A 23211-nucleotide genomic window follows, 5' to 3' on the forward strand; every position below is an offset into this window, starting at 1 on the left:
TCTTCTTCCATTGTACAGACATACATGCAGATAAAGTGTCTGCTTATATTAAATAAATAAATCTTTAAGGCCAGGCATGGTGGCGCACTCCTTTAATCTGAGCACTCAGAGGCAGAGGCAGGCAGATCTCTGAGTTTGAGGCCAGCCTGGTCTCACAGTGAGTTCCAGGGCAGTCAGGACTTCACAGAGAAACCCTGTTTCAAAAAACCAAACCAAAACAAAAAATTGCCGATTTATAGAGAGGTAATTTTGTTTGTTTTGAGATGGGGTATCCTTATGTATTCCAAGCTAGATGGAATCTTAGTCTGTAACCCTCACCTACCTCAAACCTGTCCTCAAGCCTTACCTTTCCACGGGCTGGGATGACAGGCATGTGCCACCACAGCAGTGTATGTAGAATTACTGTGAAGCCTTAAAGGGAAGGAAAGTTGAATTCAGTCATTTATTACATTGCTTTGTTTCTGGCCTTCCATGTGCCAGACACTGTCTAGGTGCAGCAACAGAACACATAAATCTACTTTTGTACAGCTTATTTTCAGTCAGAGGAAACAGGTTGTAAAAAATATAGTTTGCTGTATGACTTTATCTAGTATAGAACAAATAATGAGGTAGGAATAAGACTGGCTGGGAGAGAGGATTGCATTTTAAGGGTGTCAGGGAAGGCTTTCATAGAGATGGTGACAATTAAGGAGTCAGCAGTGGTGGGGAGTATGCCCTGATAATCTCTTGAGGACTGGAAAATGTTAAGCAGACAGCACACTGCAAGTACAAAGTGCTGAGGCAGGCATGGGCCTGTGCTGTGAGGACCTACAACAAAAAACAGTGGCACTGCTGGAACATAGCGAGCTTAGGGATGCAGTTGAAGATGAGACCAGAGAGGTGATAGAGTAAAGCTTGTGCAGGCCCCTATGGGTCTTTGTACAGACTGTAGCTTTTACTCAGTGAGATAGGGGTGACAGGAAGTTCCCTTAACCACAGGGACATTCCACAAAGGGGGGAAAAAAAATCAGAATACAGCAGACAAACAACAACAACCACCACCAAAAAAAAAAAACCCAAAAAAAAAAACCTCATTTATGCCCGGATTTTGCTTTATTCAGGTTTGTTTTTTATATAGTTGGAGTATTAATAGCTCTTGGAGAGTAGTCACAGGTATTAGATTTCAACATTTATGTTGATAGAGGAAACTCCTGAAATAAAATTACATTTTAAGTAATATGGTAGCCTATGAGTCTGTAAATATTTATTCTTGGGTGACTCTGCTTTTTTACCAAGTTCTCAATCCTGAATTATCTTTGAAAAAATAAAAAACAAAGGTGTGTTCTGTGGAAGACCTTTTGTTCACTGTTAAACAGTTGTGGGTAGCTGGATATCCATATACTGTAAAGTTACTTTAACAATATATGTTTGAAACATTTTTATTATGCATTATGACACAGAAAAATTCACAAAGCATGGTATCCTAGTTAGCTTTCGGTTGCTGTGATAAACTGCTCTTACTAAAAGTGCCTCCCAGGGGAAAGGGTTTATTTGGCTTACAGGTTATAGTTTATTGTCTAGGAAAGCCAAGGTGGGAGCTCAACGCAAGAACCTGGAGGCAAGATGTGAAACCGAGACACAGAAACATTGTGTACTGGCTTTCTCAGCGGGCTTTCTTATATAACCCAAGACCACCTCCCCCAGGGGAGTACAGCCCACAGTGTGTTGAGCCCTCCCGTATTAATCATTAATTAAAAAAATACACCAAACATGCCCACAGGCTGACCTTGTAGAGACAGTTTTCAGTTGAAGTTCGCTCTTCCCAGTTGATCCTAGTTTGTGTAAATTGACAAAAACTAACCAGCACATATGTTTATATAGTTCAAGGATTAAGTATTTTTTAAAAAGCAAATAATTACATAATCATCAATTAAATGACTAGAAATACATCATTGCCTTAATCAGATGGGCACTTTTTATGTCCGGCTAGATCTTAACTCATACCACTGCTTAGAGATAACCACATCCGACATAGTGATAATTGTTTACTTAACCCACATCAAGATTTTCCATTCAGGTTTCATTCCTAATTCATGGTTTGCTTTTGTGTGTTTTTCAACTTTGTACAGATGGAATAATTATACAGTATGTGGCTTTTTGTGTTCTTTTTTGGAACCCAAAGATGTTTCTGTGATTTTTATTCATGTTACATAGAACTATAGTTGAATCCCATTGCCTAACAGCATACTGTTAAATAAATAAATATATCGTAATTTATTTATCCCATGTTGTTTCTAATTCTGGCACTTAGGAAAGTTGCTGCATGTGATGATAGACACAAACAAGAGTTTCTCTAGGCCACATATTTGAGAGTAGAATTGCTGGATCTTCAATATTAATAATAAACGATCTTTTATACACACAAATGATACCTTTCATCTCAGCTAAAAGCTTCCTTTTTTTTTTTTTTTTTTTTTTGAGACAGGGTTTCTCTGTGTAGCCTTGGCTATCCTGGACTCGCTTTGTAGACCAGGCTGGCCTCGAACTCACAGTGATCCACCTGCCTCTGCCTCCCGAGTGCTGGGATTAAAGGCATGCACCACCACGCCCGGCTTAAAAGCTTCTTAAAATGGCTGGGTGTGGTGGTGCACGCCTTTAATCGCAGTGCTCGGGAGGCGGAGGCAGAGGCAGAGGCAGAGGCAGGTGGATCGCTGTGAGTTCGAGGCCGGTCTGCTCTACAAAGTGAGTCCAGGACAGACTTAAAAAAAAAAAAGCTTTTAAAAATGAAACTTTTATATTTTATTTATTTATTTATTTATTGTGTGTGTGTGTGTGTGTGTGTGTGTGTGTGTGTGTGTGTGTGTGTACGTACGTACATGATTATGCTATGGCAGGCATGTAGTGGTCAGAGGATAACTTGGCAATAAGTCAGTTCTCTCCTTTGACGTTTTGATTCCTTGGAATTGAACTTAAGTCACGAGGCTTAGAAAGCAGGTGCCAGGCCAGTTTAAAGGATTTAAAATCTAAATAGTAAACTTATTTGCCAAACACTGGCACCCATTTGTCTTGATGTCAGCACTGACTGTCTCTGTCTCTTCTAGCCCTCACTAGTATCGTCAGGTTCTTTTTTTTAGGGCCTAAAAATGTTAATTCTGGAAATTTAATTGAAAACAAACCCAGAAACTTAAGAACAAGTGAGGAAAGGACTAAAGATTTCTGCTTCAAGAATCACACATATAAACCGGGCATGATGGAACATGCCTTTAATCTCAGCACTCAAGAAGCAGAGGCAGGTAGATCTCTGAGTTTGAGGCCAGCCTGCTCTACAGAGTGAGTTCCAGCTACATAGTGAGACTCTCTGTCTCCAGAAGAAAAAAGAGTCACACATTCAGAGAACTTTGTAAAAGTTGGTTGCCTTCTGCCTGGAAGTTAGCACTTAAAGGCATTTGTCTTTCTGTCTTTGGAGTGTCAGGGGCTATGTCCCATTTACCACTTCCATTTCAAAAAATGGCTTCTATAGTGGTGCTCACTAAATATTTGTTGGATGGATTTGACAGCTGTTCTCTTGATAGAACTTTGTGACAATTTTCTAACTTTCGTTTTACAATATCTGATTAAGGCTGTCCTGCTTTAGCATCCTGTTTAGGGTGTCTTGTTTAGAGTGATGCTCTTTTTATTACTAATAGTAACCACATTTAGTTTTTACCAAGATCTGTTACAGTCTTAAGGGAAATTAATCTTAATCAGTGTGTTAACATTCATATGCACACATTTGAGAGACTTTGAAGGCTATTTACATAGTGCTTCATTTTCCTACATGAAAGAAAAAAGAAGGCCTGCTTTTATCCATGTTTTCCTAGGTTCTGTACCTAGAAGCCTAATTCCTATTGTAGGATATGTGATAGATTTTTAGAGCAGTTGTGCTGCAGACAGCAGCCGAGATATCTCACCAATCTTCAACAGAAACCTCTTTCTCTACTTTCTATGATCAGTATTAGCCGAGCATGGTGGCACGCTCCTTTAATCCCAGCACTCAGGAGGCAAAGGCAGGAGGATCTCTGTGAGTTTGAGGCCAGCCTGGCCTACAAAACAAATCCAGGACAGCCAAGACTACACAAAGAGCCAACCGCCCCCCCCCAATCAGTATTTATAACCTGGTCTTTGGTGGGCTCCTTCCTGCTGTTTCCTAAAACCATAGGATAAATAACTGTTTAAATATGTCGTGCCTTGGTGTAATTTAGCCACATAGCACCTTTAATAAAGGAGCATTTTATACTTTGTAGTAATATTTTCTCAACAATATTAACATGGGGCAAGTGATATTTCATTTTTGCTTATAAGCAAGTGTTAGAACGAAGTCTGGTTTTCTTTTTCTTTTCTAAAGATTTATTTATTATTATGTATACTGTGCTCTGACTGCATGTACACCTGCAGGCTGGAAAAGGGCATCAGATCACACTATAGATGGTTGTGAGTCACCATGTGGTTACTGGGAATTGAACTCAGGATCTCTGGAAGAGCAGTCAGTGCTCTTACCTCTGAGCCATCTCTCCAGCCCCTACGTCTGGTTTTCTAACTCTCATTTTAAATGAACTCTTTTTGAGAGCTGAATAAGAAACAAGTCATTCAGGTTAGAAATATTAGAATAGTAGTTTTGTCTACTAAGTCATTTTATCAGTCATTTCATTTCAAATATATCACCTGACTTTTGTGAACCTTTCCCTTTTAAGAACAGCCAAAGTAAGACATGTATGAGATTCAGAATCTAGTTAAGCTGACTCATCATTTCTATTTCCAACAGATTTCCTGCTAGACAAGACAAATTAGAGTTTTCCTACTGAGTTGACTTGGTGAGTTTTATGTAGTTTTATTTATACAATTTAATCATGAATGGGTAAAGCAGAATGAGATAGAAATATTTACTATGATTAAGTAGTGTATTCTACTGTTTGAATTTAATGCATATGGAAGGTAAAGCTGAAGTCATATAAGGAAAACGTGCGACTTTGATTTTCTTTTTAATGTGTGTGCATGTTCGTGTGGAGGCCAGAGGACAGCCTGAGTCATCCTCAGCAACAATATTCATCTCCTTTGAGACAAGGGCCTCTTAAGGGCCTGCTGTTACCAATTAGGATAGACTAGGGTTACAAGTGAGTGCCACCATGCCTAGCTTTATGTGGATTCTGGAGATTGAACTTTGTTCCTTGTTCTACAAGGGAAGCATTTTACCAACTGAGCCATCTCTCTAACCCAGCCAAAGAACATTTTTGTAAGTGACTTCAATAAAGGGTTTATCCTAAATAAAACCTGCTGGAAATTAACCAGAGCCTTTTAGTCATATCTTCTCTGGTGACTATTATCAACTAGGAAAAGTTTGAAAAGATTATACATACTAGTGGTAGGGGAAGCAATTATATTTGGATTTATTTTTGTTTTTATTTTTTAAGACATAGTGATACTATATAGCACAAGGTGGCCTCAAACTCACTTCCTTCTGCTTTAACCCTCTCAAATGCTAGGATTATAGGTGTGTATACCAGTAGTCCCAGCTGAGTTTAAATTTTTAATCAAGGGAGGCAGTAGAGTAAGAAGAGCTCCTCAGAGGGTTAGGGTTACTGTTTGTAAAGCCATAAGCAATATGGTGGCTTTTTTTGGTCTGTAAAAGGAGTTAGAATTTTTTATATTGTATATATATTTATATTGTATCTTAGAACTCAGCTCTTTAATGTTGACTTAAAATCTTGCTACCACACTGGCTACTCTCTTCAAGTATTTTCTTTGTGCTCTTATTTTTGCCTCAAACCTCTATTTATTCTTTTACATAGTCTTACTGGGCAAAATAGGTGTTACTGCATTTTAATGTCTCTGACAAAGGTCATCAGGAACTAAGGACATTCTCCTAAGGGAGACATCCTGTCCAACTTTTCCCTGTTCTGTCTGCCTATGTGCTTTTACTTTCCCCTTGATTCAAGAATTTGGAATAAGGGGTTGGGGATTTAGCTCAGTGGTAGAGCGCTTGCCTAGCAAGCGCAAGGCTCTGGGTTCGGTCCTCAGCTCTGAGGGAAAAAAAAAAAAGACAAAATAAGAATTTGGAATAAATGCTGACGTCTGAGAACTTCTGGTTTTCCTTTGTCCTGTAGATCCTTAACATAGTTCATTGTGCGGCTAGACTGGCTGCCCATTGAGCGCCAAGACTCTCCTTATCTACCACTGCAAAGTGCTGGGGTTTTCAGTCTAGGTCCCTGGTGACATTTTATCCAACGAGCCAACTCCTCTGAGTGCTCTCCCTGTCTTTCTCCCCTCTCCTTTCTTTCTGTTCCATTCCCCCACCATCTCCAATGCACACACCAATAAAGAATCTCACTTATTCCTGGCCTTAAATCATGTGACTGAGGATGACCTTTTAACTACTGGTTATTTCTGCTTCTACTTTCCAAATGATGAGATTACTGATATGTGCATTGTCTGCTTGTTTGTTTTCACGACAGGGTTTCTCTGTGTAACAGAGACCTGGTTGCACTGGCTTTGTAGACCAAGCTGGCCTGAAACTCATAGAGATCTGCCTGCTCCTGCTTCCTGAGTACTGAGATTAAAGGTGTGCACCACCACACCTAACCTGTACATGTGCTATTATGCCCAGTTTATATTGTGCTGGAATCAAATCTAGAGCTTCCTGTATGCTAGGCAAGAACTACACCAAACTGAGTTCCATGCCCAGCCTAGAATTTTGGTTATTTTTAAGAAGGAATTTATTTTCTGTGTTTAAATTTTAGATAAGGCACCTTGCTTCATTTATTCAGGAGCTATTTTAGTTAAGACTCTAAAGGAGAAGATGACAAACATGGCACACATACATGTACAACCCCCCCAACTCCACCACACACATGTGCATGTATGCACACACAAAGAGGAAGGTAGCTCTATGGTAGAATGCTTGCTTATCATAGTTATAGGGCTTTTTCTTTAAAAAAGTATTTCTGAGGAAAACTGAGTTCCCTGATCAGGTGTAGTGGTTAATGCGGAACATAACGGTTGCTTTTGTAGTGTGGTAAATGCTTTGGAGCACATGAACCTTTTATTTTCAAAGTTATTGAATTTACCACACTCCACACTATATCCCAGTAGTGATTCTGACTCTTCTGTGTTTTCCTTGGGCCCCCTATCTGGATAATTTTTATTAGCAATAAATATTTTAAATGGCTTCTTATAAAGCCAGAGGATATTATGGAGTTATAGGCAACTCACTCACTCTCTCTCTCACACACACTCTCTCTCTTTTTTTTTTTTTTTAATGAAATGATTTACATGTGGGGGCTGGAGAAATGGCTCAGTGGTTTAAGAGTGCACTGACTGTTCTTCCAGAGGACCTGGGTGCAATTCCCAGCACCTGTATGGCAGTTCACACCTGCCTTTAAGTCCAGTTTCAGAGATCTAATACTCTCACACAGAAATATATGCAGACAGATCACCAATTCCTTGCATGCTGGACACACATACATTGTATTAGAGGTCACCTTTTAAAAAGTATTCCTTTTGTTGTTGCTGTTTTTGTTTGTTTGTGTTTTGTTTTTGTTTTTTAAGACAGTATCTTTGTGTAGCCCTGACTGTCCTCTCTGTAGACCAGACTGGCCTCCCAATTACTGGAATTAAAGGTGTGTGCCACCACTGCCCAGCTTAAAAAGTAGTCTTAACTATGTGTAGGTGTGTGTGTGTCTACGCGTAAGTATGTAGACATAAGTGCAGGTGCCTGTAGAAGCCAGAGGCTTGGATTCTCCTCTGGAGCTGGAATTACAGGGGTTATGAGGCACCTGAAATGGATGCTAGGAACCAAATTTGGGTTGTCTGTAATAGCTGCATGGCTTTTAATTGCTGAGACATCTCTTTAGCCTGTTTACTGTGATTTAGACTGGCACCCTGGCAGTTACTGTAATGCTTTCTTTCTGTTATGCTAATTTCTTTCTTTGTGGCTTCTTTTGCGTTGTTGTTATTGTTGTTTTTAAATAACAGGGTCTCTCTGTATAGCCCTGGCTGTCCTGGAACTCATTATGTGGTCCAGGCTGCCCTCAAACTCACAGAGATCCACCTGCCTCTGCCTCTGGTGGCCACCTGTAATCCCAGCAGAAAGAATCAGGATCAAGGGACAATTTGGCTCATTAGACTAGTCAGAATTGGTAAACCTCTGGATTCAGTGAGAGACTCTACCTTAGTAAGTAAAAGGGAGAGATGGAAGATGCCCAACATCAATTTTTGGCCTCCATATATGCACACATAAGAGCAAGTTCACCTGCACACACACATGCACCCACGCATATGTAGACACACATACACACATGCTTGTATACCACATATGCATATATATGCATATATGTGTACATACATATATACCTTTATATATATGTATATATGTTGGTTTGTTTTTTTTTAAATGGGGTATATGTATATACATATATATATATACACATATAATGGGGTATACACATACAATGTATATATATGTGTGTATATGTACATATATATATATATAAAGGCTTCTTGCCAGAATTGGTATATCTATATTTACTCTGTAGTTCATGAAGTTTAACTTATTAAGTAGAACATATTAAGGGAAAGTATATCCCAAAGAGTCTAGCTATTCAACAACAGGTTCATGGAACAAATATTTATTGAGTGCATGTCATGTTACCATTGGAGACATAGGAGATGCTATTCTCCCATGGAACATAAATTCTAGTGGGGAAGACTAGATAAGTATAAAAATGTAAGCAAGATAATTTTAGTAAGTGACAATAAGGAAAAAAATGGGGTAATGTAGTGGAAGAGACAGGCTTAGAAGTGAGGACTACCCCAGATTGGGTGGTCAGGGAAGAGATCTCTTAGGATACTGCTTTTTATAGTATACTTAAATGACAGGAAGGATTCAGCTATTAAGACGTAATGGAGCCAGCCAGGTACCATGCCTCATGCTTCTAGTCCCAGCACTTGGGAAGCTATGGTGGAAGATCACAGTGAGATGAAGGTCAGCCAGGGCTACAGAGTGAGACCCTATCTCAACCTCTGTCCCCATAGTGGGGGAACATGAGGAGAGAGAGCTCAGTAGGCTAAGGAAAACATCTCTGTGTTCAGTAGTGATTTATGCCAACAGAATTAAACACTAAACAAAGCATATTGGCTGAAAAGAACTGCAGGTACCAGGTGTGGTGGTGCACACCTTTAATCCCAGCACTTAGGAGGCAGAGGCCTGGTCTACCAAGTGAGTCTAGGACAGCCAAGGCTACACAGAGAAACCCTGTCTCAAACAAACGAGAGAGAGAGAGAGAGAGAGAGAGAGAGAGAGAGAGAGAGAGAGAGAGAGAGAAACTGCAGGTATTATTATGAGGCAGAGAGGCCATGGTCGTCAGGAGTAGAACAATATAAACTGCTGAAGAATTTGTGTCTTGTCTCATTTCAATTAAAAATGTATTATTAGAGGGGTGTGTGTGTGTGTGTGTGTGTGTGTGTGTGTGTGTGTGTGTGTGTGTGTGTGTTGTCTCCAGTTTCTTTCTCTGTTGTTCTCCTCTTGTTTGTTTGTTTGAGACAGGATCTTTTACTGAACCTGGAGCTTGCCTATTGGCAAGCAAGACTAGCTAGGCAGTAGGCTCCAGGGATCTACGTGTCTCTGTCTCCCAAGACTGGAATTATGTATGTGTGCTGTCACACTCAGTTTTTCAATGAGGGTGTTGGGGATCTAAACTCAGGTCCTTATGCTTGTTTTAAAAAGCCAGAATCAGCCATGTGTGGTGGTACATATCTATAATTCCAGCATTAGGGAGGCAGAGGCAGGCAGATCTCTGTGAGTTCAAGGCCAACCTGTTCTACAAGGAGAGTCTAGGATAGCCAGAGCTTTGATGGATGAGACTCCCCTGTCTCAAAAGACCAAAAAGAAAAAGCCAGAATCAAGAGCACCCTTGAACAACCCCTACCCAGTGCCATCCTAACTCTAACCTGAGTGGGCAGTGTAAGTCTGAGATGACCCCAAACCTGGTGCCATGTGGCCCAAGCACCCCTGAGACAACCCCTGTCTGGTGCCACGAGCCCAGGTGGGCAAACAATGCCCGAGACAACCCCTGCCCTATGCCTCAGCACAGGTGGGGCATAGCACTCTTGAGACAACCCCAGACACCCAGAAGCTCTAGCTGCCACTAAGATGAGCAAGCAAGTGGTGAAGAGATGAAAGAGAAAGAGAAGCAGAAAGATGTGTGCACAATGAAGAGAGGCAGAACTGGAGACTCTAGGTTAGCAAAGAACAGCCTGATGTGAGTGGCCAAAGATGCCACCTAAGACCATGGTGAGATCCCCAGCCATGTCTGGATCTGTGGCCTTGCAGTAGCAGGGATCTGCTACCACTAAAGGCCAGGTGGATGTCCCTAGTCTGGGCTGCTACCTGGGGCCCTGTTGATGTCTGAGGGCTGTGCAAAGCTGGCCTCACCCCTCACCTGCTTCAGCACTCAGCTGGTCCCAAGATCATGAGCGAGGAGAACTAGCTGGCTCTGCACCTTGCCTGGGCAGCACAGTAAAGCTGGTCCCAGTGGCGGGAACATGGAGAGCTAGACCTGCCCCTTGCCAGCTGAAGCAGCAGAGGCAGTGCTGGAGAGCTCACCCTGATGATGAGGGTGCAGGAGAGCTGGTGGGCTGACCAGCTCAGCTACCACCCAGGCCCAGATTCGGGGCTTTGAGTAGGCCCACCTCAAAATCTATCCCATTGATGAACTGCTGGAGCACGTGAAGGGGCTGGTCCTGCAGATCTAAAGTTGCAGGATCTCCATGACACAGGCCAACAACATGATATCCCAGAGCAGTGAGGATCCAGTATTGATAGTGGAGCAGAAGCCAGAGACCTCAGACCATACCAGTGACTCATTGCAATGAACATTTGCAAGATGTATGACACACTGTGGGACACACTGTGACACGTTACAGCTTCTCCAATGAGATTTTTTTTTCCTTTTTGGGGGGAAGGTTGCAAGGGTAAAAGGCAGGTATGAAGGGATAGGGAGATGAGTGGGATTTGGGTGCATGATGTGAAATTCATAAAGAATGTATAAAAAGTTAAATTTTTTAAAAGCCAGGATCTAGCATAATCTATTATACTGCAGGCCCTTCTACTCCAGGAACCAGTGTTATTCTATTATTTCCACTAGTAAAATCTGATCTAATTTAGATCTTGTCCTCCTGTTATAATTTCAAACTCTGCCATCTGCCAGCACCATAATGACAAAGCCATCAAATCCTAGAAGTGGACCAACAATTTCCTTATCATTGTATGAATTGTGGATCCTATATACTTGTCCACAAGCTCTAGCCACATGAACTGCAGTGGGTTTCATGGTTGTGTTGGCTACCATGGCCACACTGGAAGTAGTTGCTTCTTTTTGATCTCTAGATCCATTTAGTATTGCTAAGGTCTTGTATAGGTACATATGATTTTTTTTTCACAATGAAACAAAGCAAAAAAGCAGTAGTTTTGTAAGATTGTACAGAATGTGAACTGGTTAGACATGTAAGAAACCCCAGCCTTTCCTTTGCTGATTGAGCTCTCTCTTCAGTGCTGTTTTTTTTTCTTCTTCTTATAATTGCCTGTATTTATTTATATATTAAATCTTTTTGATTTTTTTAAAAAAATTATTTATTTATTGTATATGAATACTTTATCTACAGAAGAGGGCATCAGATCACATTACAGATGGTTGTGAGCCACCATGTGGTTGCTGGGAATTGAACTCAGGACCTCTGGAAGAGCAGGCAGCGCTTTTAACCACTGAGTCATCTCTCCATCTCAATATATTAAATCTTTTTATTAATTAAACATTTTTCATATACATTTATATATTATTACACCTATATAAAATAAACTACATACAGCAAAAGAACCACAGAACATTCAGGAATTACATTCATGTTACATTCATAATGTTTTAGCTGCTTGTATTTGGCAACCTTGAAGAAAACATTTTCCTATCTCGGTGAGTCTAAAATTCTGAATGTAACTCAATATGTATCATATCTCATCTCTATCAACTTAAAATATCTATCTAGACCTAAAGACATCTTAATCCCTAAACAACTAAGCTTAATAGTGACACTCAACTATTTGGTCTCTTCAGTGCTCTTAGTTTAACTTTAAGAAGTATCTCGCTGGGCGTGGTGGCAAACGCTTGTAATCTCAGCGCTCTGGGGGGCAGAGACAGGCAGATCTCTGTGAGTTCAAGGCCAACTTGGTCTACAAAACAAGTCCAAGAAACCTTGTCTCCAAAAACAACAACAACAACAAAAAGTGTCTCTATTTAAAAATAAAAAAATAATAAAATCCCAGTGTTTTCGTTAGATTAGACTGAACATATAAAGAGTTTACTTACAACAGATATTCAAAACTCATTCAAATATTGCAACAAAAGATGTCAATATGACCTGTCCCTAGGTAATGAATAATTATTTCCTGGGCTGAACATACTTGAGCACACTAAGCAAGAAACAGAAACTCCTTTTAGGTCACATTAGCCTCTTGAAAACAAATATACTCAAGTCTCTTATATGTTTTTTTTTAAATCAACAGTATTTTTGGCATCTCATATTTTAGAGAATGGAAATGTCTCTCGGGTTTAAAATAGGCCTCAAGAGTTTTCTTTAGAAACTGTACAAGTCTTAAAGAGAAGAAAGGTAGAGGTAGACTTTTTAAAGTTCTTAACTGTTCTCTGGCAGAAAGCTCTGTTCTTAGCTTAAACTACATTCCCAGCTCGTTCGTACTGGGTATTATATTGTACCACATGGAATTGCCAATATGACCTATTTTGGCATACAAAAAAATTTTTTTTCATTTAAAAAGTGATGGATATAAAGTTAACTCATAACATGTATGCAGCATGTATGAGATATATGTCTGTGTGCATTGATTTATTTTTTTAATTCTCTGGATGACTAGATTAGATTGATGATGAAGGAATGAATGCTTATGAAAAATTAAAGTAGTTGCACAAGCTGTCTGTTTTACACTTTCCAGAGATACTCTGTCTTAGTTCAGAGAATACCACACATAAACTATTGGCTTTTCTGTTTACTATTAATGGAATCTGTCTATATCTATCTTGAAAGTATTCTGATTATATAAGAAGTTAGCCCAAATTAATTATTGACTAACCCCAGTCAATTAGCCCACTTGATATATATTTCTAAAATGAAATAAATTACAGTAAATCTTTCTTCCTTTGTAAAAGAAAGATATACTTCATACTAGCCAAACCCCTCATTTATCAGATCTGAGACTTGATGTTACAGGCTAGGAGTTTGGACCTATATTTATCATTTATTCAAAAGAACAAATTACTGATTGTCATTGCACTACACATCTGATGTTCTTTGTGTTGTTTGAAATCCTGTTTTAGAGACATCTGTCAAAAAAAGAACTACAAACATCAGAAAAGTTAGCTAACTTAATGTAACTTGATATTTTTTTTTTTTTCGAGCAAAACAAAATCAAATTTAATGGTCTTAAATGCAAAAGTAAAAACAAACAAAAAACACAAAAAAGCAAAAGAAAATTAACAGAACAGAACCCCAAACGTCAAGGCAGTTATGAAGAGAACTTTGAGGGTTAATCCTTAAAACTACAAATCAAAGGTTTTTGTTAATAGATAACTGGCAAGAAGTACTTTTCTGCTGAGTGTCCATACAAAAGCAAAACATCAAAGCAAAAATCTGACTAAAATCAGAAAAAGTCTAGTGCTCACAAGGAGGGATGCGAGAAATACAATGCTCAAATGTTTCTGTGTCATTAAAAACAGCAATCATTGTGCATTCAAGCTAGGATAAATGGTCTTGGAAACTTGAGAGGTTGCATGAACAAGTATTTGATGTATGGGCACCATGCATGCAATGTGTGGACAGACACTCAGGATGTCAGGAGTGGGACATCTTCAGGCATGCCTGGAGCTCAGGTCTGACTCTGGAATATACTGGAGCTGCCCTGAAACTCTTTGGTCCGTTCTCATTGGTGCCTGGGCTTACCCCTTTTTGTCCTCTGGAGGGCTTGGCCCAGCCCAACATGTGGAACCCCTCCCTCCCCTGGTGGGGGTCCCACACAGTCTGGGCCCTGCTGTTGCTCCCTACACCACAGAGCTGGGACTGAGTGGGCAGGAGACAGCAGTGGGACTGCTGGGGAGGGCAAATTTCCTGTGAACTAAAGCAGAAGTAACTTGATATTTTTAGTGAGTGAATAATAACTTTGTTTCTATTCACTATGCTAGATGGTAATGAGATGGATACAAAGAACAGATACAAATTATATTTAAGTAACTTTAAAATCTATTATAGGCAGCAGGATGTTTGTAAGTTTACAAGAATGCAGGAAGAGGTGGTTCAGCTGAAAAGTTAACTGTATAGACTCAGTTCAAAGCATTGCTTTTTGCATGATAGCATTAATATGTTTCCCTCTTACCTATGTCTACCTTCTATAGTTTAACCTTCTAGGTAGAAATCATAAAATATTTATTGACTTAATTTGTTTTCAGAAGTTGGTTAGTTGATTTCAAGGTCTTATAGTAGTGCTAGAAAGCATCCCATCAGAGGTGGACACTAGCTAGAAACACTGCCTCTAGCGTTAGAGTTGAGAGGAATATGCTGAAATATTTTTCTTTGTAATCCAGGAAGAACTTTCCTAATAGGTAAGGATTTTATAGTCAGCGGAAAAATAAATTGTGGTACATAAAGGCATCCTCAACCTAGAGTTGTCAGTGCTAGAGTTTCAATCACTAGAGAACTTGGATGGTCATGCCTTAACTTGTGTGAAGCTGTGAACAGTATATTTTGGCTCTAGTTGTCTCTTGCAAACTGTGACCCTCAAATAGGTCTCTTCTTTCCCAAGATTGTTTTTGCTGAGCTTCTGCAGTGGTTGGCATGAAGTGCTATAGAGTTCATGCACCACCAGGTTACTTTGCTGATGAACACTTTGCCCATGGTGCCCACTATGAGTGAAATTAATTAGACTTCTGCCATCCCAGTCAATTTCCCACCCAGCAGGTTGTGTGGTTAGAGCTCAGAGCTGAGATGAGTCTCCAGTTCTCCTAGGTGGTGGGTTGGACATTTAGATGGATAAGTGGTGTTTTATTTTTATATTTTCCTCAAAGAAAGACTTGATTATAAAATAAGTCAAAGGCAAAAAAATAAATGAAATAAATAAAAAAATTTAAAGGGAGAATGGCTAAGATCAAAATAGTATTTTTAAAAAACATTTGTATTTTAATTTTTAAAATAAATTACTTTGTTGTAATAAACTAACAAAAAATCATGCTGCTAGATTAAAGTGGCCACTCAAAGAAACACTTGCCCAATCCCAACAAACTAGTATTTCTTTATCCCTGGTTGTAATGGAGTAATACTCAGTGAAAAGAAATTAGGGAATTAACAAAATGTCATTTGGGGAAAATAAAAAAGTCTTTCCTAGACTTTTAAACTCTGTACTTGTTGAAGCAATAGGTATTGAACCTGGGGCTAAGCAAGCTCTCTACTACTCAGCTACCTCCCAGGCCTGTAGATTGTCACCTGTTAGATGAGTTTGAAGGTTAAAAAGCAAAAGAACTTCAAAATAAGCTTAGATCAGTATTATGTGGTGACTCAATGTGGAGTGTAACCTCCAACAAGTGCCTCATGAGCCATGTTGTGAGCGCCTAACTCAGTGTAAAATTCACATCTTCATTGCTGCACTGCCTAGAAATAGGAAATCTGAAGCTTTGTTCTGAGCAGCAGTGATAACTGGGGTTTGTAAAACTGCCTGAGGTATATGACTTGTTACTAGACAAACGAGCCTATGACACTGGATCTCTTGACTTGTACAACAAGGCAGTGAGTGAATGCAGTAGTTTGGAAAATTAAATGAGTCGTCTCCTTTCCTCTGCCATCGTGCGCCAAACACCAGACTCGGCTTCTCGCCATGTCTTCTCACAAGACTTTCAGAATCAAGGGATTCCTGGCCACGAAACAAAAGCAGAACCATCCCATTCCTCAGTGGATTTGGATGAAAACTGGTAACAAAATCAGGTACAACTCCAAGAGAAGACACTGGAGGAGAACCCAGCTGGGACTGTATTCACACAATGGCAAGACTGAGGGTTTATACTGAGTCATGGTCATCCATCAGTCCTACCAGATGGAGTTCAATGTTTTTAACCTGGAGACTTGGTCATGTCTAAATCGGGGGTGTGGCTTGTCCAGTAATAAAATGTAACATGTTTCAAAAAAAGAAAAAAGAAAGATTAAATGAAGCAGCATGCCATGTGTATAAGACAATTAACTTCATCTGTGATGGCAAATGACACTTTAGTTATAAATGCTTCTAGGGTAGTGTTGTGACCAATGGAACATTTAATCACATTTATGTTTATTCTGGATAGGTATAGTTATATATTATTAATCCTTCCAGTGATAATTTTAAGCAGATGTTTGTGAGTTGAATTACTTTTGAATGATTTTGCTGTTTTTCATTTATACCATTCTCTACCAGAATTTGAGGCAAACTGAAAAAATATTTGGGAGACAGCTCAGTCAGTAAACATGAAGGGCTGAGTTCTGATCCCTAGCACTTATGAAAAGCCATGCATGGCACATGGCACATGTCTGTAATCCCAGCACTGGGGAGGCAAAGACAGGAGGATCCCTGGAGTGTAAAGATTCTGGACAGCTAGCCTAGCTGAATTTCAGTTGTAATTTCAGGGAGAAATTCTGTCTCAGAAACTAAGGTGGAGAGCCGTGGAAGATACCCTTAATCATCTTCTGGCAGACAGGCACACACAGGTACAATATAATAGCTCAGCCAGGTGGTAGTGGCACTCACTCCTTTAGTCCCAGCACTTGGAAGGCAGAAGCAGGCAGATGTCTGTTTGAGGCCAGCCAGGGCTACACACAGAGAAGCCCTGTCCCAAAACAAAACAAAACAAAACAAAAGCTCAGAGAGGTAAAGACAATTCATGAAATTAAAACTAATGTCAAGTGAATATGTGATTACATATAAATCAAAGCTTATAGAACAGGAATATAAAGCGTCAAAAAGAGCTTCCAAGTAGCCAGGCAAAAAGGACAGACAGCACCATATTGGTGAGGTAGCCCAGGAGGTAAAAGGGAGAAGAGAAAACTGACTCTAAAGAGCTGTCCTCTAACTTCCACATGCATAGCATGGCATGTGTGCATACACACATACACATGTATGCATGCTCACATGTAATACGCACACGTGCTATATCATCATTTTAAAAATTAAAGCCAAACAGTTTAAAGAATAGTAGGTACTCAAGCAGCTGTTACCTTTAACAGATTTGTATTGTCTTATTTGCTTCCTATTATCCTTATTTTAAAGTAAACGTTGGAGGGCCTGTAGAGATGGCTCAGTGGTTAGTAGCACAGGCTGCTCTTCCAGAGGACACAGGTTCAATTTTCAGCACCCACATAGCAACACCAGTTCAAGGGGATCTGATTTCCTCTTCGGGCCTTATTGGGCACTGGGCACATCTGTATGCACATATGTATACATGGCAAGACACCTGTATACATAAAATAAGAATAAGTCTTTAAGAACAAAAATATGAGAGACAAAGTTACAGGATCTTCAAATTTCATTTTCCCTGGTAACAACTTACCATGTTTTTGTTACTGTTTTGCTTCTACAACATGCTTTTATCTGTACCAGTACTTACATTTGCAGAAATAATGTACTGCACTGTCTTTCAAAAACTTTTTGTGGCACTGTGTTTGATGACCATTGTGTTACAAATCTAGTTATTTTAAATGCTAAATAGTTTTCCATTATATGGAAATAACCCAGTTTACTCACCTGTTCCTTACTAAAAAGGTTTTTGGTCTGTGTCTGGCTTTTTCCTGTGATGGTGCCACATTGGCACTCTAGTCCACATCTTGGCATAAGTGCAGGATTTCTCTAGGGCAATGGTTCTCACTGTGGTTTCAGGACTAGCACAGCAGGTTCACTGCAGACCTTGCTAGAAATGCAGTTTCTGGGTCCATCCCAAACTGCTGAATCAGACTCTTGGGGGTAGGATAAACATTCTTCTTAAGAAGTAAGTCTGATGCCTTCCAAATTTGGCAATCCCTGCTGCAGTGTGCATTCTGTTCAAAGTGGGAGTGCTAAGTTCTTTGGTATGTGTACTTTAAACTTTTCTAGATATGACCAAATTCCTACACGCATAGTATACTTTTTTTTTTTTGCTTTGTTTATTTTCAAGACAGGGTTTCTCTGTGGAGCCTTGGCTGTCCTGGAACTCATTCTGTAGACCAGGATGGCCTCCAACTCAGAGATCCGCCTGCCTCTGCCTCCCGAGTGCTGGGATTAAAGGTGTGCACCACCATCACCCAGCATGTATGCTTGTTGATTTACTGTCTTACCAGCTGTATGGGAGAGTGTCTGTGTCTATCCTGTATCTCGTTGACTTTGTATTGTTTTAAAGAAATGAAAATCCCAACTATTTGAATTTACCAATGAAGATTCAGGAGCCAGATGCTGGGATGAAAACCTGCCAACTTAGAGAGGCAAGAGAAAGCAGCCAGCTGACCTTCTTACTCAGCTTACATCTCAGCAGAAAAAAAACCAAAAAGCTCACTAAGCTCAGCTGACAACCCAGGAGGAAAAGGCCAAAAAAAAAAAAAAAAATCCAAGGCCAAGCAAAGGCTTACTAGCTCAAAGGCCAAAGCTTGCTAGCTCAAAGCTCAAAAGCCTAAAAGCACTTTTCTTATTATCAATGCTGTATTAAATACCCCTCAACTCAAAGTCCCTCCTACTCTTCAATCCCTGTCAGCTGGTTTCTTGCTCCACCTCTTGACCTGTGCACAGAAAGCTCAGATTAAAGGTGTGTGCTAGGGCTTGCTGAACCACACCTTAATCAAAGTTCTTAGATTAAAGGTGCATGTTAGGGTTCAAACATGCCAAACAAACAGGTTTTTTTACAGTTCACTATCTCAAGATCACAATGGGATCAAATATCCTGCATCATTGCATTGATTTACATTTGTTTGTTTGTTTTGAGAGACAGGGTCTCATTGTTTAGCCTTGGCTGGCCTAGAACTCTATATAGACCAAGCTAGCCTTGAACTCACGGAGAACTTCTGCTTCTGACTCCCAAGTGCTGGAATACAGGAACACATTAGCATACCTGGCCTAATTTAACATTTTGGAGCGGGGAGTGGTGGAGTTCAGATAGAGTTTCTCTGTGTAGCCTTGGCTGTCCTGAACTCAGCTTTGTAGATCAGGCTGGCTTCGAACTCACAGCGGTTGCCAGCCTCTTCCTCCCTGAGTGCTGGGATTAAAGGTACGCACCACCATGGCTGGCTTCTAATTTAACATTTTAAATAATTTTATTACATTTATTTTATTTCTTTTATGGGGATGCCATGTATGCCATGGCACACATGTGGTCTGAGGATAATTTGCAGGACTTGGTTTGTCCTACCTTGTGGATTCCAGGGCTCAAACTCAGGGTCAGTAGGCTTGGTGGCAAGTACCTTTATCTGCTGAGCCTTTATGATAGTCCATGACTTAGTTTTTTAAAAATAATTTTGAGTTGGATTTTATTTATTAATAGTGCATCCCATCGAGATGTATAGCAGCAGCCGCCGGGCATGGTGGCGCACGCCTTTAATCCCAGCACTCGGGAGGCAGAGGCAGGTGGATCGCTGGAGGCCAGCCTGGTCTACAAAGCAAGTCTAGGACAGCCAAGGCTACACAGAGAAACCCTGTCTCAAAAAACAAACAAATAAATAATATGTACGGCAGATATTTGAAAGGGGTCTGGGGGCTGTAAGAAAAGTGTAAGTTTAAGAGACTTGGAAATGTGTGTGCTGGCAGAAATTTGATGTTGTGGAAAGGATTATGATTGCCATAAGAATGTATATTGAGAATTAAATCATGGGGAATAACATTGAATGAAGAAGGTCCAATAAAAAAATGAAGAGGGCCAGATGTGGCACATACCTTTAATACCAGTACTAGGGAGGCAGAGGCAGGTGGAAAAAGAAAGGGGAGAAAAAAGAAAGAAAAAGAAATTGAGATTGAGGTGATTAACAGAAAAAGCAAGAAAAATCTAGAAAGTCAGGTGACATTTTTGACTTGGTGTTACAGAGAAAGGAACACTTCTAAGGGAGGTGCAAAAATGTTGCCCTTTAAGAGAGCAGCTGGCAGAGGAGTGGAGCAGAAGGCTGTTCTTAAGTTTGCTGTGAGGCATGGGAGACCAGGAAAAGTGGAGGGTAGAGTCCAAGGTCATTTTCAATGGGAGTAGAGCATTTGTCTCCTAAGGGAAGGTTCTGGCGGCAAGGAGGTATCTAGTATTAACCTTGTTAACTCTTTGTTAAGCAGCCTTTTCAGAACCGTGCTTTAATATATCCTTGGGTTAAGTTGGTCGCTTGTTGTTTTGTTTCACTCTGTAACTCATATTGACTTGATACTGGCTGTGTAGACTAGGTTGGCCTCAAATTCCAGAGATCTACCTACCTCTCTGTTCCCAGAGTACTGGGATGAAAGGTATGTGTGCCACCCTGCCTGCCCAGCAGTTTTTAAAAGATGTCTAATAAGTCTTTTTAATTATTGGATCTTACCAGGCTGAAGAAAAACCAGAAATCTTTGCCTCCTGACTTTGGAAATCCAGTTTAACCTTCAAACTGGCGATGTCAAGGGTTCCAAGTCCTCCACCTCCGGCAGAAATGTCGAGTGGTCCTGTGGCTGAGAGCTGGTGCTATACACAGGTAAGTTTGTCACTAGGGGGCAAAGCAAGACAATCACTTTCTGAGTTTCCTGGTGTCTCTGGGACATAACTGCCAAATAGCACAAGATGAGGTCCTTGTTAGCCTTGCATTTCTTGTTTTTCTGACATGGACTCTGAATCCCCCAGGCGGTTTTCTATGATGGTTGCAGGGGATCTTGGCTAGATATTTGCGTCCTCCTTGAGAGGAGTGTGTTCTAAAGCTTAGAGCAGTGTTTTGAGATTTGCAGTCCCAGGAATGGCAGGCATCTCAATTACGTGCTCTTTTAGGACCACAAGGCTTTAGACATTCTCTCCCCTGCCCGTGTTTGGTTGTTATTGTTGCTGTTCTTCCCTTGACTGTGATTTTCTTGCTTCTAGCCAGTGTTTTCAGAAGTTGAAAAGTTACAAAACAGTAGGTCACTGAGGTCTGTTTAATTTCTGTTAATGAGCTGATGTCTTCCTGTGGGGAGAAGGGAGGATGCCTGTCTGATCTTCAGCCTGTTTTTTCCAGGTTGCCCACATCCTACTTAATTCCTTCCTAATTTTCTATCAACAGATCAAGGTAGTGAAATTCTCCTACATGTGGACCATCAATAACTTTAGTTTTTGCCGGGAGGAAATGGGTGAAGTCATAAAAAGTTCAACTTTTTCATCAGGAGCCAATGATAAACTGAAATGGTGAGGAAGAACACCTCTAGTTGTAAACGTTTTCTATAAGTTGCCTGTGATGCTTGGTTTTAATAGGATATGGACAGAATGTAAATTCTTAAAGGCAGGGCTTTATTTTCTTATCCCCGTTGCCTAGAATAGTGCCAGATACATACAGGTACTCACTAACAAGTGGTTGAAATAATTTAATGAATTTAGTATAGTTTAACAAACTCAAGTTGCGTAGGATAATATAAATGAAGATTCAAGTTTGATCCCTGGGGCCCACATGGTGGAAGTAAAAGAACTGATTTCTACAAGTTGTTCTCTGACCTCTATACTTGAATCGTGGCGACAGACATACAAAAGAAATTAATAAGTTTAATTTAAATTTTTTAAAGGAATATTCAAGGGCTGGGCAAACGCTTCACATAGCAGTGTGAGGGTTAGTTCTTGGCAATGCAGTAAGTATATATAGCCACCGAGCTCTAGCTAGCCAGAGCTCTGTGTGAAGGGCTAACTACCACCAGATTTTCTAGCTTTCCAAGAAAAGCAACAAGTCTAGGGCCGGGCGTGGTGGTGCACGCCTTTAATCCCAGCACTCGGGAGGCAGAGGCAGGTGGATCACTGTGAGTTCAAGGCCAGCCTGGTCTACAAAGCGAGTCTAGGACAGCCAAGGCTACACAGAGAAACCCTGTCTCGAAAAACCAAAAAAAAAAAAAGCAGCAAGTCTAATTTTTGTGGGTTTCTTTTGTTTGTTTGTTTGTTTTGATATGCAGTCTCACTATGTAGGATCGGCTGGCCTGAAACTCACCATGTACTCAGACCTTGAACTCAGAAAGATCTGCCTGCCTCTGATTCCTGAGTGCTGAGATTAAAGGCATGGCAATGGCGCGTGCCTGACACATGCCTGTAATCCCAGCACTGTGGAAAGCAGAGGCAGGCAGATCTTTGTGGATTCAAGGCCAGCCTGGTCTACAAAGTGAGTCTAGGACAACCACCAATGCTACACAGAGAAACCCTGTCTCGAAAAACTAAAACCCAAGGCGCAGGGGGGTTGCGGGGAGGTGGAGAAGGCATGTGCCATCTTGTCTGGCAACACATCTACACTTTTTAACATAAAATCTTGATTTTTAAAATGCCTGCACACACATGAAGACTTAGACTCCATCCCCAAAATGAGGCGTAGTGGTGGACGCCTGGAATCCCACTCCTCAGAGGCTAAGGTTCTCACCTCTCACAAGAGTTCACGGGGAGGCTGAGTATGCTGGCACACACCTTTCATCCCCCAAATCGTCAGGGGTAGGTCAGGACATGACAGGGTGGATCTCTGAGTTCAGGGTCATCCTGGTCTATATAGCAAGTTCGAGGGCAGCCAGGTTTATATAGTGAGACGGTTTCTCAAAAAGGAGAGCAGGGCAAAGGTTCAAAGTCATCCTTACTATATAGGGAATTTGAAGCCAGCCTGAACCACATAAGATCCTGTCTTAATAATATTAGCCTACTTTAAACAATAATGGAGATTTACTTGGCTTTGTAACTGGCATGGTAGAGATACATTTCATCCAGGAGACACATTGTTACATTGCACACCTCATTTCCATGCTGTTAGTTGTCTCAAATGCTGCATCCCTGTACTTGTAGTAACAATGGGTATACCTACCACATGCCAACACGTGTTTGAGCTTTCTCTGAATTGCCTGTATAGTCAGTGTGTGTCACTCATGCACTGAATGGGTTAAGTCTGGGGTCCCTGAACTAGTGCCTGTTGCCAGGTGAATGTGATCTAGGAGTGAGTGTCAGTGCCTTCTACACCCAG

The 23211-nt window shown here is 40.6% G+C and overlaps 2 protein-coding genes across 3 annotated transcripts in view; both read left to right on the top strand.

Moving 5' to 3' along the window:
* The window catches only part of SPOP (speckle type BTB/POZ protein), an 82553-nt gene that overhangs the window by 38746 nt on the left and 20596 nt on the right, over nucleotides 1-23211 (top strand). The window contains exons 2-4 of one of the 2 annotated variants that reach the window (XM_084749945.1): nucleotides 4781-4829; nucleotides 20602-20745; nucleotides 21301-21422. In XM_084749945.1, coding sequence (XP_084606071.1) covers nucleotides 20668-20745; nucleotides 21301-21422 — 200 coding nt within the window. In that variant the 5' untranslated portion in view covers nucleotides 4781-4829; nucleotides 20602-20667. The remainder of the gene's footprint in view (nucleotides 1-4780; nucleotides 4830-20601; nucleotides 20746-21300; nucleotides 21423-23211) is intronic. The other variant, XM_084749946.1, reaches the window with a different exon arrangement.
* On the top strand, nucleotides 11789-20595 carry LOC311579418 (large ribosomal subunit protein eL39-like). Its single transcript, XM_084749977.1, has one exon. It carries the CDS (start codon nucleotides 15938-15940, stop codon nucleotides 16124-16126), a length of 189 nt encoding a protein of 62 aa, XP_084606103.1. The 5' UTR covers nucleotides 11789-15937; the 3' UTR covers nucleotides 16127-20595.

Source organism: Acomys minous (assembly GCF_964271855.1).
Source record: "Acomys minous genome assembly, chromosome: 12".
Classification (NCBI taxonomy): domain Eukaryota; kingdom Metazoa; phylum Chordata; class Mammalia; order Rodentia; family Muridae; genus Acomys; species Acomys minous.